Here is a 14,566-nt window from a genome sequence, read left to right as displayed (position 1 = left end):
GGGGGAACCGTATCTGATGGGGGAACGCGGCTCGACATAACAGCAGCAACTCGAGCACATTACTGCCCCCTATATGTCAAGAGGACAAATAACACTTTTTCTGTTCAAATTGCCAACCCGCCACAGTGGCGTGTGTGTTGATCAAATTCACCCGCCACTTCAAATATTTACCCGCATTTGGCCGGTGGCGGGTGCTAATTTCCACCCCTGGCTGTTGTACAACTTTGGAATAAAAAAAAATTAAAAACAGTTTTGAACTGACTGATGAGTTGACGGATAGACAGACCCAACACCAAAGCAGGTTTTTATCTAAACCAGTCATTTGACAACTAAATAAAAGTTATATTCATGTCTCAACATTCATCTACTTGTAAAACCCAATTTTGCCACATTTTGTTGATTTTCACCAACATTATTTTTTTGCAATAATTAGGTCAGGCTTATGACATGTTAGCAGATGTCGGTTCAGCATCTTGCTGACTAATCTTTGAAAAATCTAGTTACGTATGCAGAAACAGACTTATAATTGCACGGTTTAGAAAAAAGTGCATCTTTCACTTTTCAATCCAACGAAAACTCCCAGACCTAGACCAAACTCAGTCACCTATCATCACTGCAAACCCGAACCGCAAAGGACTTTTTTTCTTTGGTTCTCACACGAACGCGCACAGACAACCGCCCCCTCTGCTGAAGTTCAAAGGTTTGTGGTCAGAGAATTCCTGCGGCGCTCACCTGCGCTGGCACTGCCTCGTCACTCATTATGGTGGAGGTTCGAGAGGCTTTGTACTCGCCACCTGAACCCACACAAAGCACCAGTGGGTAACCCTGCCCGTTTGATGTGGAGAAACTGTCATCTATAGGTGGGTTTGTGGCCATAAAGGAGTCCCAGACAAAACATCCATTGCTTGTTAAACATTTGAAGTGAGCTCGCAGCTTCCCTGTGAGACGGTGCTGAGAGTGAAATAGGAAGGCAGGAGAGGGAAATTTAAAAAAATTTTCTTGTAGTAAAGCTGATGAACAAAAACATTCTGGGTTCTGTGATATGCTGGTTTCTGAAGCTGATTGATTTCAGGAGATCTTTGCTTGTGTGAGTGTCAGGGTCTTGTTTTCTTTGTCGTAGAAATTTGCTGTCTAAAAACACTGACAGAGTCTTCATGAGTGTTTGGAACCCGTTTTGAAAAGCTTCTCAATTTACTTTCCATGTGTCACAAAATGGGAGAAATAGGTGACCATTTTGCAAGCGTTTGGCATCCTATGAAACAAAACGGTGACTGACTGAAGATATAAAAAAATGAAAAGAGACTTAATTTCAATCAAATTGAGACGTGATTAAATTAGGACAAATAAATTTGCACATCATTTCCAGGAACGTCACAAGAATGTTAAAAGTTATTCGCAGTTCCCAATTCAATTTGAGTCCAAGAAAAAAAAGTTTCATATTTTCTCACAATTCTGTCTCCAAGTAGTTGCCAACAGTCTCAGCACAGTGAGACACAGGCTTTAGAGCTGGAGTGGTCAAAAGCTACATTTTCTGCCAAATGTACACTCAAAATCCTAAGAATATTATTAATAGTGTTCCACTGATTTGTTTTAGTTTTACTATTGATTTAAGTAAAACAGAGTACAAAGAAAGTTTGTTAATAGTAAACTTTTACTGCCAGGTACACCTGGTTCAACTAAATGCTAAAACGGACAATTTCTTTACATGAACTGCAGTAGACTGATCTGATAGTTCCACAGCAGAAGCTAAAAAATAAGAGATGAAACACGGGGAGTGATATTAAACCACCCATAGCTGTGCATCAGAATCCAAAGACCACACACATCCTGGTGCCTTTTACATTTATTTCCACGGACGAAGTGCCAGGACATTTGGCCAAATTCAAAACAGCTGGCAGAGTATTTCTAGGTATGGTACAGAAATGTTCTAAAATTGGTCCTGAAATTAAAAGCGACGTTGCAACCGCTGCAGGTTTTAAAGTGTTAAATTAGCTGATTTTCAAAGTTAAAACACGCCGTGCTGACAGGTGACTGATTACCTGAAACTCTCTTTCTGAGTTGTGGGATGGCAGCCATATGCTGGATATGCACTGAGCATATTCCCGGCATTCAGTCTTTCTGACATTGAGCGTTTTTGTGTTGATGTTCCTCAACGCTTTAATGACATGTCTTAGATAATGATGAAGGGAAAAAAAGCGGTTCAGTCCAGACTGTTTTTCCCCCTGTTGTCTTTGGGACTTTCTGTTAGAGATGTGCTCTTACTGCACAAAATGTAAGATAAATGCTTTTGTCTGCACAAAAAGCAAACCCTTTGATGAAAATATTAAATCAGGCACATCTAAACCTAAGTCTTTTGAACTTGCAGATAAAAACACTAAAAAAAAAATTCAGCACAATTCTTTTAGCTCAATTGTCTTATAAATGAAAAGTGTATGCATGCATGGCAAATGCCAAATTCATGTAAATCAGCTATAACTTGATGTTATGAGATCCTTAAGTGTGACTGCGGTGGACAACAACCAATTGTTGGATCTGAATGGGGTTTATACGTACCACAGGTTCGAAGTGAAAAGCTTGAAGAAAGAAGACTGTCAACAGGCTTTAAAAGAAAACATATCTAAAGTTTTCATTCATGTTTTTAACTAGGCAGGTATATCACGGTGTTAAAAACTTAGTGTGAAACTACTAAATTTTTTGGACATACAATTCTAAAAGTCTTTTGCTCCAAAGGCACATAAATGGACACCGTCAGCCCATAAAGACAGCAAATTTACCTCGGTAGAAAAAAAGCAGTTTCCAAAACTCTTCTTTTCTTGTTTGCAGAATTCATGTGAAATCAATTCGCAGAAAACAAGCATCTTGTTCAGTTTTAAAGCTTGTTACCCCACACATTTTAGTTGGACCTGAAAAAGCTTCTCAGATGAGAAGCAAATTGTTTTGAACAAACAAGAAAAGAAGTCCAGCTGCTTTTTTTTAAGGTTTAAAATGCCCTAAGATTATTTAAACTTCTAAGACAATTTAACAAGCATTTATAGGTTCATAGTAATTTTGTATTCCACAGCAAAATTTAAGTATTACAAAAAAAAAAAGTAACGAATATGGATACCATCCAACCCGTGTAGTTATCCTTGCACAACTTTCCATAACAGGAATTCCTTCACAGCAGTGCATTTACAAAAGAAATCAGCATGTGACGGCCGCCTAGCTTGGCATTTTTCCTTAAAAAAAGAATAATAGGGATTCTAACTGGCTTTTTTTTTTACAAGTAGCAACACCTCTGGCCCCCAACAGATCTTAGTGGTCTCCACAGCTACTTTGCAATTTCATGCAGAGTTCCAGACAGACAAAAATCAATTCTTTACCCCACTGTGGCACTCGGACTGCTGTCGCAGTCATCGCCGTTACATTTAGGCTGTCCAAAGCCAGACTCAATGCTCTCCAACAGACTGATGGAGCATTCTTTTCTGCTCATTGAGATTTGGCAGAGGGAAATAAAAAGAGTGTGATTTAAGGTGGGAGAGCCATTTTGGAGGGGGGAGAGGCTTTCAGCATGCACAGCGTGTGAATGTGTGTGTGTGTGTGTGGGAATGGTGCGACTGACACCTCTGGCCTCAGTTCGGCCTCATTACAATCACAAAAGCAAGAAAGCTGTTTTGCAATCTGGCTTCAGTAGTTGAGAGAGTGGACTATACCGGGGTGGGGACTCCGGGGCACAATGGAAGAGGCTTGCTGGAGGTAAACTTGTATGTGGATTCATGCAACAACAGGCAGAACCAGGTTTACAACCTAAGTGGCTGGCTATTCAGAGACAAAAACATACAAGAGCCTTAGCAGCTTTGATGTTAAAGGAAGATCTAAGATCTTTTTTTATCCATTCAGAGAACATTGAGGTTTTTATCCTCAAAGCTTGAGTTCTAAAAACTAACAACTGACTCGAGGAGCATCGGTCATAGTTTTGTAGGCAGATTCCGGTTTCTGCAAAGCTCTGACCCACCAAGGTTTTGATTTCTTTCTTAGAACTATAACTAGCAAAATCCAAAACAGTTTCTTCTAATTTCTGCTGATTTTGTCTGTTTACATTAAAATGTTTCCAGCAGCTTCTTATACTTTTTGTACTTCCTTTGTCTTCATTTTAAACATTTATACCAATAGAGAGTTTACTCTGCTAACTGATAAATATTCATGGTACGTGACTGTCTTTTATTATACAAACAACAAAAACAAATGGCAATCACTACAGGGAAGAACCATGCATGTCGTAGAAAACCAAACCTCAGAACAGAAAAATATTGCGTGCAGTTTTCAATTAAAAACGGAAAATCGACAATAGGTCGATTGGATTATGGTTAAATGATATTTAACTATAATTAAGTCATAATTTAGCCTAAGACATCTTTCTAAACATATACCATATGACTAACCACATCACGTTTTGAAACATACATCTTCCATATCTCTGCTCTGCCTCAGCATAAAGAGAGGAGAAACATGCACTTAAAATTCCATGTCAATGCAGTCATGTGTTATTGTAGCCTTGGGTAAAAGCAGGGCCATTAATGGTCTGGTTATTTTATCTGCATGGAGCCATTCCTGAGCGATAAATCACTGGTGGCCCATATGTGCAGCCCCGGAGTCACTTTCTGAACTCCGTGTAAGAAGGAAGGACAGGTTCTAACATTTTAGTCTCAACACCAGAGTATTATGACATGAATTGTTTTTCTTTGTCAGAGGAGAAGCCTTAAAAAAACAACAACAACACATATCTACACAAACCTCCAAACTGAGTTCTCTTAGCTTTCATATGCAGAAACATCAAACAGTATTTTTACCATATCTTTAAGAAGTAGCGATGTTACTGGTATGTCTCTGTTTTGTTTTGGGTTTTTTGGAAAAAAAAAAAAAAAAAGACAATCCCACGAATACCTGAGCATCGGTATGTGAAGAGAGTGTCACCAGGCAGATAACTACCAACCCTTGGGGTGATTCCTATAATTAGCCCTTTCTAGTACCCTTCCACCATAGACTGATATTCTTGACTGAGGCTAAGTGCTGTGCGGATGCTTCTTCATTTTTGGTGACCTGGATGTTCCACTGGCATGACTCCAAAGGGGTGTTTTGCAAACTCCCCACCACGCTTCCACTCCCTGCTCAACAAGTCAAAGCTTCGCTTGTAGAGTGATGGATTGCTTCGACTAATGCAAAGGTAAATATTAGGGACTTTGACAACAAAATATGTGCCAAGAGACTTTGACTGTTTGTCAAATACCTGCTATAGGGGGGAACAAAAAATAAAGACTGGTTTATTTTAAAAAGACTCACCAGCCCCTTTATTAGGTACACCAGTTCAATTGCTTAACATAAACAGCTAATCAGCCAATCACACAGCTGCAACTAAACAAATTTAGGCATCTAAACATGGTGAAGACAACTTGCTAAAGTTTAAACTGGGGATCAGAATGGGGGAATAAGGGGGATTTAAGTGACTTTGGTGTCAATTTTAATTTTAAAGAAAAATCCAATAATTACTGAACAAACTCGAAGATTAGCTTTGATTAAAATGCACATTCCTAATCAGCAGCCGCTAAGACGCTAGTCAGACCAAACAGCATTCAGATGTGGGAAAGAGAAAGAATGTTATCGTTTTTTGACGTGTCAGAAACATGGTACATCTATTTCTTACTGTAAATATGACAGATTACAATAAAAAAAAATTAAATTAAATTAAAACAAATACAATATCATGCTATTTCGAAGTGCAAGTTCATAAAAACTGGAAGATTAGTCTCTTTATGTTGCTCTTATATAGACGGTTGCATGTGAGACCCCATGTGAGTCCTTTTGGGTTGAGAAGACGTCTAGGATGAAATCGAACTCTGAAAAGAAAGTTTTGTAAATGCCTATATCTGGTTTTAGATCTGCATTTACCCACAATTGTCTAAAACAAAATCCCTGTATTCATATGGGGATCGAACTCAGGCCTTCACTATAACAAGAACATTGCATACTCCCTTACAGTAACAACATCAGGTTTAGTTGGGTGAAATGGTATTATACATTTGTGCAATGTATTCCTCCATTTTGCTGCCCTATTTCAGGGCATAATCTAGCACCTGTGCATTCATCCGTCCATTCAGCTTGCTTGAAATTTATCAGCCGTACTTACAATTTCTCCAAAGCGGACAAGCCAAAGAAGGATCCATTTCTGAGCTCCTGAATCTTGTTGTTGTTAAGAATTCTGTGGAGAAAAAAAAAATGTGTGCAAATGAAGAGCAATTCAAAATAAAACTGAACTTTAAAAAGAATGACAACAGCTGTGTGCGATATAAGTTTGCAATGTAATATGATGCGTCCCTTCAACAGCTGAGGTGGTTTGTCAAGTTATCACACCAGTCAAACTTAGGATCTGGAAGAAAACCAAAGTGTTCATACAACAAGCCAGCCACAGTATCTAAAACATCGGCAAGGAATGTGCATTAATTAAATGTGAAGATTAAATCTAAAGGATCGAGTGTCTTTTTCATTTAGGGGAAGGATGCCACACAGAGCTAAAAGCCGACACATAATAATAGGTCTTGCTTCTTTGTAGTCTTGCCTTCCTCACCTTTTAGTTGGGGATCTAAAGAAAACCGCAACAAATTAAAAACTTCAGACAAGTTGTTTTAGGCGGTGTCTGAGCTTAAAACAGGTACTTGAACTTTGACTGAGAATGAGTCATCTTTTACACGGTGATCTGCAGTACAAATGAATGACTGGTGATACACATATGCAGCAGTGTAAAACAAACTAATAAAAAGGTCCAGTTTCTACAAAAAAGAAGAGTCACAGTCTATAGGCAATACATCACCAAAATGGAAGCAGCATTCCTTGAAAGAATGAATATCACCCGTCATCTTGCACGGCAATGCTCTAAACAAAATTCCCATGTGATCTTTTAGCTACTCTCAGCTACTACCACACCAAATTTTAGCTCCATGTCTGTAAAACTGGTCGCGTTAAAGCCACTTATTTTTGTTTGTTAAGGCCGATTAGATGAGTTGGCCCATCTTGAATTGACTCCAAATGTTCAGTTGCAGACATCCGTTCCAACAATTACTTTTGAGAGTTTCATTAAAATCTGTCCTGTGGTTCAAAATATATTTTGCTAACAGACAGACAGAGTTGATTTCTGGGTGAAAATAGAACCCCTCAAGAAAATGACCATCATGGAAATCGTAACATGAGATTTTTGAGCTATAAAAGGAGTTTTTAATCTTCACAGAAAGTAGTGAGATTGTGTTTAGAAAGCAGATTATTCATTTGAATTATCACAAAATTTGGATCCATTTGAGTCTGGCTGTATAGGTGCACTTTTTTAAAAGCCTTGTGATTCTACAGTTTATCAAAATAAATCTGTTAATCAGAGTTCCACTGAAAGTCATGAGATCTTTCGTTGGCTTCTTCCCACCCTCCACCCCTAAGACTATGCTTGCTTACTCTTTTTCTCCAGTCCATTTCAGAACAGGATTGTGACAATGGCGTGTGAGAAGCCGTTACATCATCGGTACAAGACTTGACGGTGTGAAACCAGACCCCTGTTAACTATACAAATAACGTGAAGCTAAGAATCAAACCTGATCAGAGATAACAGGAATTTAACGACTAACATTTCTGCCACCCTCGGGATGTCTGCAGCTAAACCACTTCCCAGCCTTACATTTCCAGATTTTGAACAGACCTATGAATGGGTCCCCCCGGTCCCCCCCCCAAACAAGACCTCAAACATTTCAGGCGGGAACTCTCTTCTCCTGAGGCATACAGTAAATAAATCCGCTTGAGCTCAAGCCAGGAAAAAGCTGAAACAGGGATCTACCAAATCTTACATCCTGTTTGCTAAAACAGACGGCATACATTTCAATGACGTTTATGAATAAAAGCATCTTTGAAACTGGAATTAGCACTCTTACAAACTAATACAGAAAGGCATTAGTTCAGACTTCATCTTGGCTGAAAGGTGAGTAAATATGACATGGATCAAAGTTGTCCCATCTTCTTTGTCTTGAAAAAGTATACCTTATCATGAGAGACGGATAAAATGACAAGCCACTATTTACCTCCCCCAGGAGTGTTCTAAGGACAAAGAGATGCTCTTTCAACACTTTTTTTTTAAATACTCAAGAGGATTTTATGTGAAAAGACTTGCATGTATGAAAATCTATAACTCTTCAGAAGGTTTTTGAATACATTTCTGGCTGCAGTTGGGCCATAAAAAACTGAAGTGTTTTTCACAGTACAGCTAAAAAGAGGAAAAAAAGGTTCCACTACACTCTACAACATGGGTGGATTGTAGCAAATTTTGGAAACCTATTTCAGTGTGAAGACAATCTTGACAAACAGGTTTTCCCTGTTATTTCCAGTGTCTTCAAAACGCTGTACTGCACCCTCACTATCTACACATTACCAGCTAGTAAAAACTACCACACACGCTCTTGATGGTACCATGCACCAGTCTTGGCACATCCCTCATACCATGTTGGACGTAGCTACATCCTAAAAGATTAAACCACGCTGGCACAACGCTATCGCCACAGGTATCACATCTGTGCTAGTTTTTTCCCCCCATAACCTTAGCATAAGGCCAGCATGGCTAGTCCTGTTTGAAATTCTCATTGGCCAAGTCACAATGATGCACGCAGACCCCATGTCATGGATATGCTGCCACTACGCTCCCCAACGCTTCCCTCAGGACCCTGATAGGCTGCCACCATGATGATGAACCACCACAACCTCGTGAGGGAAGTTTTGTGCATGCTCAACCCCCACCCATGGCCTATCACGCATCACCGCACATGAAAAGGAGACCCTGCATTCTTAATACACACCTAAAGTCCTCACCACGACCCTGCAAAGACCATCCACATCCTGGCTGATTTTTTTTATGTCAATGTGGGGTCATCTGCCACTGTGAAGTGCACCTGAAGTAAGCCTTGAAGTTATGAAGCAATTTGTTGATGCTCAACTGATTTCAGAGAGTTTTTTTTATTATTATTATTATGCAATTGCATAAAAAAGAGCATTTAGAATCAGAGAATCAGGTTCTCAAAGTAATGGGCAGGACCCACTGTAGGTCAAAAAACATCAAGCTGGGTATCCTGGAATGATTTCCAGAAATAAAACAAAATTTCAAAATAATTTTTACTAGCATATTTACAAAAGATAAACACAATAGTCACAAATGGGGAAAAAGTAGTATAAGCTATTTGCTTTACATTTTAATAAATGTTTAAGTAGTTCAACCTAAGATTTTTGGGGTTGTGTGGTTTTACCTTTGTTATTTTTAGGGTCAGAAGCTAAAATGTTTGGGAACCACTGGTCTACACAATGGTATGCCTGAAAAAGACCAAAAACAAATCCTCTTAGGGTATGCATGACAGCAGGCATCTATGTTCTCATTACACAACCACTCCAAAGAGCCACAGCATGACAGGAAGGGGGGAAAACAAGAAAGAGAGAGAGGCAGGGGTGGCCAACCATGGTCCTGGAGGGCTACTACCCTGCATGTTTTACTTGTTTCCCTGCTCGAACACACCTGATTCAATGGCTTAATTACCTCTTCATGTTCTGCAGAAGCCTGTTAATCACCCATTGATTGAAATCAGGTGTGTTGGAGCAGAGAAACAAGTAAAACATGCAGGATAGTGGCCCTCGAGGAGCAAGGTTGGCCACCCCTGATTTAGACAATTTAGACAAAAATAACGAAGTTCATAATCAGCTTTAGGATGTGAAATCCCAAGAGAAACAGTTCTATAAGCATGTCTTTATGGAAACAAGTCTCAACAAAACAAAAACCCGATTTCCAGTTTGAGCAGGTTAACTAGTTAGCTAGTTTGTTTACAGAAGTCTATCATCTCAGACTGAGTGAGTTTTATCTTCCTGAAATGAACCCTCCGTTCTCTGCAGAGGACAAAACCAGGAGAACTTGTTTGCTTTGATCAACCAAGATGCTCCTTTGAATAAGATCTTAATTACACCCAATAACAAGCGCTATAAAGAAACAAAATCTGGATGAGTAAAAAAAGCTTTTGACTTTCCTGTAGGCATTGATCTGCAGCCTGCAGCCTAAACAGCGACACAGAAATAGTCATTCACACACAGATGCCAACCACTCTTATAAACTTCACGATCTGCCTCTCATAGCTAAATGCTAAATTCAGCCCCTCGTCATTTAGCCGAGGCCTATACTGACATGAGCGGACAGGCCAGCCGTAAACACGTTTGTGTCATTTCCTCTCTGATTACGGTGGCATCTGGGATCATTTGGAGAGCACAAACGCAGGGAATGTATTACTCAGGGGTTTTGTCTACCACCCTCAACAGAGAGGCATTCAGCTCAGAACTGCAATGAATAATTTTTAACGTCAGGGTAAACGCATACCGACAAATATGTCAGCCAGGGAGCTCTGCAACTGCTCAACACGAATAGATAAAGTCACAAAGTCTGTTTGTTTCCCATGCAGACAGACTAAATGCACAGTAATTCTGCGGCGGATGAGGTCAAACCAACTGTTCAAGTTCAACACAGCTGAAAACATGTTTTGTTTTCAAAATGTGGGTGTTGTTCAAATATTTTAATAATAAAATTCCTGATGGAAAAAATAGAGGCAGTTCAAGTGAAAATTAGAGGAGAAGAACTAAAAATCAGCTCTAGAGATGCACCAATCAGAGTTTCCTTGGTTGTATTGGATTATTGTTGAAGAAAGGTAATTATATAATAGCAAACAAATTTTTTTCTACTTTTTATCTCATTTATGTTTATAGTGAAATGATTACAAAATACAAAACAAAAACATCTTCTCTAACCAAAAAGGTACACAGATAAGGAGCCTTTTCTTATTGTGACAAAAAAAAATCTATAACAATATCTTCTAGATTTTTGGACAGAGATTTTTGTACAAATAAAACTAAATCAGAGGTCATGGAGTTTCAGTGGACTGCCTCTGGGTCAATTTGAGCTTTTATCAGTTCGAGGCAGACATGAAGACACCCGAGGCAGGTGGTTCATTCCCGAACCCACAAAAGTCTGGGTACGAAGTAACCAAAACTGCAAAAGTACAAAGTGACAAAAGTATGAAGTAACCGGAACCCATCTGATAAACACGAAGCCAGAATTCTGAATTTGACAAAGTCCCTGCGGAATGATGGATTTTAATCACTTTTCCTGCAACTTTTTCAAAGTCAACAAACTCTTCACTGTGGTTTAAATCTCTTCTTTCAAACTCCACCGCCAAAAGAAATTAAGCACTCGACTCTAAATAATTTCCTCAAATTTTAATTTCGTCTTGTCCTGGAAAGCTTTACTGGCAAACTAAATTTCTGCACATTTGCAGGTGACCAGCACCAAATTCAAACTCACTCAATTTGCCATAAATGTCGAATGAAAACAACCTACATAATCATCAAACGTGCATCTGAGTTGGGCGTGTTTAAAGAGTTTAACATTATCGCTTTGTCAAATGGAGAACAGCTGTTCCTAAATATAACTTGGGCAAACGTAGGTATAAAGTATTATTCACATAGAGCAGAACACCATGAGTCTCACTCAGGTGTGGTTTTAATAGCTGAAAGTGACTCAAATCCCATCAGAGTCTAAGTCACATCCTGGTTTTAAAACCCTACAAGGCTTAATTTATATCCCCGTAGGCTTATAGAAATACCTTGTCATCTGCAATCACCTGTTTAAAAGTGAAAATTTCCTCCTTACATTAAATCTAGACAGTCTATTACAGTTGGAACAGGGTTTACATTTATTGGTTGTGACTTATGAAGCCATATTTTGTTATTAAGGCTGTCAGTGCAATGAGCACTGAAGCACCCTTATTACCATTTGCCCACCATTCTTAAGTTTCCGTCACGGTTTTAGATTTGCTACACCTCCCGCAGCCTTGGAGAAAAACCCCATGCATAATATACTGTACATCAAAATGTGTGGCTCGATTATGAATAGAGCGCCAGTACATCATACAGCACAGAAGAACTCAAAACAGAGAAAAAAACAGCCTAAAATTTCTACATAAGCAACAATGGGATTTTGGCAAAATGCTCCAATATACTTAACAGTAGAAAGATAATTCAAAGTTAACTAAGTAAGTTGGAGTTGACATAACTGAGCTGGCTTTTTGACATCTTTTATACATTTTTCAATATTGAGTTTATTATTAATATCAAAGTCTCCACCTCAAAAGCTTCAAAATGACCTGCAGTTAGTTAAAAACCCGGCGATGTATCACCTGGCAACAAGGTAGGTTTGTTTATGTGAGTGCCAATTTGAAAACTCGATTTTTTATTGGTCTGGAGTGATGTCATTAAGAATTCAAGCCCTATATCTAAAAAAAGGGGGGAATCCCCAAGCTTTACAGTGATGCCAAACATTATACAAAGGGATTTCCCTGCACTATGGTGGCCGGCAGAGAAAAACAGTCAATTTCAAAGAAAATGAAAAGAATCACAATATTTCTGAAGACACACTTGTTAGAAAACGTCTACTTAAAAGATTATAGATTGCTAGATCAAAACAGCTAGTGTTTTTTATGCATTCACTTTTATGCAAATCTTAAGTCTGACAAAAATCTATATTTTTACGCTTGTTTTGCACTGCAGGCCAGGCTCATTCAGACTCATTTTGTCACATCTAAGTTTTTTTTTATGTCTGATGCCAATTACGATTTTTAGAAGTAAGGGCAGCTAATCGCCAATATACAACACCAATTCTTAAATTTCTGGTAAATATGTATTTGTCAAATTATAACAATACCCCCTTGGGTATCAGATCGAAGCCAAACTTTACAGTATCGCCCACATCTAACTTAGGCCAATCACGTGACCCAGGCGTCCAAGTGGTTTTCAGCGGATTCAGCTTTGTTTACATTGAGCGTGGACCCGCATTTCAGAATAATTTTCGATATAGCTGGAAAACTACTGGAGTAAACTCTTCCAAACTGCACCATTTGGTACAGTTGGGGATAACCTTTCTTTATGTCTGATCTAACACTTTGCAGTGGGTACCTGTTTGTGTTTGTGTGTCAGAAAACGCTTCAGGAGGGGCTGTGGATCTCCCGTATGTTTACATGAATGGCTTCCAGCAGAAATCTCCGGTGTTATACTCACAGGGTGACCGTTCTGTTCGGGAAGGAGTCCGGAGGCAACACCTGTTCGAGCTCCATGTTGCTGCAGACCACCTTCCTGTCGGACTGCGGGCTCTTCCCTCCGCTTTTCGAGCGTTCATCCGACGTTTTGCAGGCGGGCTGCTGTAGCTGCTGCTGCGCCGCGGAGCCCCTCAGCAGCAGCAGCGGGAAAAACACCAACAACTGCAGCCTCATTTTTCCTTTTTCTCACCACTGCTGCACCATTTACAGACAGGGGGGGCAATGCTTCGGTACTCAACAGGGTTAGCTCAAGGCGAGGCTTTCAAGCCCAAGAAAAAAACGAGTGCTGTTTGGCTCAAGTGATCCTTCCTCCATTTCTCTCAATCCGACCAAGGTGTCCTCCTTCTTTGTTTGGCAAACGACTCATAGAGAATTCCCATTCCTAGGTCCTGCCAGGGGGTTTATCCACTAAAGCTCGTAAAAAAACCAGCCAAACCTAGCACAAATTACAGCCCTTTAGCCGACCAAACCGTATTCCCGGGTGGCGAGCCTCACTTTGTCGCCCAGCTTGTGTCCAGGTCGGAGTGTTGTCTCTTTTCCACAGCAGCAGGCGGCTGCGCTCATTCCAGGTTATCAGCTCAAACTTCAGGAAATGGCCTCTGGCTCTTTTTTTCCCTTTCTTTCTCACATATTTACTTTAGCTCCCAAGTACTTTGGACAGCGTACTAAACTCGATAAAAGCGAAACCCGAGCGCATTATCCACCGAACAGTCGCAGAAAAATTACTTTCACATGAAATCTGAAAACAAAAGAACAAGTTTCCGAGCTTCAGGCGTGCTTCGAAATCCTAAAAAAACGCCCCCAAAACGCAATAATCCGTAACTTAAGGAGTCAGCGCGTGTGTTACTGTCATAAAACGTCTATAAAAATCACTTCAAACTCGTCTCAGGTCCAAAGTTAGGTACCCTATCGCTCATGGTCGTCCTGTCCCGGTGTTGCACTGAATTGTGTGTTCGAGGCCAGTCGGATTCCAAACTATATCCGGTTTGCTTTTCAAAGTAAAACCGTCAATCCCTATTCGAGCTTTATCCTTCATTTTCGTGGAATTAAATGTACTCATTGCAAAGTACGAAATTAAACATAAAAAAAAAGTTTTCCTGGATTATGTCAAATGGTGCGATTTGAAAAGGTCTACTCCGTATTTTTCCAGGTGATATGCAAATCTGAAATGCAGGTAAGCACTCAATGTAAACAAAGCACTCAGCTGATTGACCTACATTAGGCTGGCCATAGTCTGTGTAGGTAAACAAATTTGGCGTAATCGGTGGAAATATAAGAACAAATCTCAAGAATAAATGACAAATTTTGCTTACAGATTTTTAGTTTCAGGACACTGTAACCATCAATAAAAATATATATAATATTGTGCAGATTTTATTAATTACTTA

At 39.5% G+C, this 14,566-nt stretch overlaps 1 protein-coding gene across 1 annotated transcript in view; it reads right to left on the bottom strand.

The window, feature by feature from the left end:
* Positions 1-14,144, bottom strand: part of adgra3 (adhesion G protein-coupled receptor A3) — a 30,089-nt gene extending 15,945 nt beyond the window's left edge. Inside the window, exons 1-2 of the mRNA XM_017414483.3 lie at positions 13,141-14,144; positions 6,164-6,235 (exon numbers count right to left, since the gene is read on the bottom strand). Of these exons, the coding sequence (XP_017269972.1) occupies positions 6,164-6,235; positions 13,141-13,352 (284 nt within the window). The 5' untranslated portion in view covers positions 13,353-14,144. The remainder of the gene's footprint in view (positions 1-6,163; positions 6,236-13,140) is intronic.
* Positions 14,145-14,566: the final 422 nt, after the last annotated feature.

The sequence above is a fragment of the Kryptolebias marmoratus genome, linkage group LG7 (genome assembly GCF_001649575.2).
Source record: "Kryptolebias marmoratus isolate JLee-2015 linkage group LG7, ASM164957v2, whole genome shotgun sequence".
Classification (NCBI taxonomy): Eukaryota; Metazoa; Chordata; class Actinopteri; order Cyprinodontiformes; family Rivulidae; genus Kryptolebias; species Kryptolebias marmoratus.
This window is presented reverse-complemented; position numbering and strand designations above follow the sequence as displayed.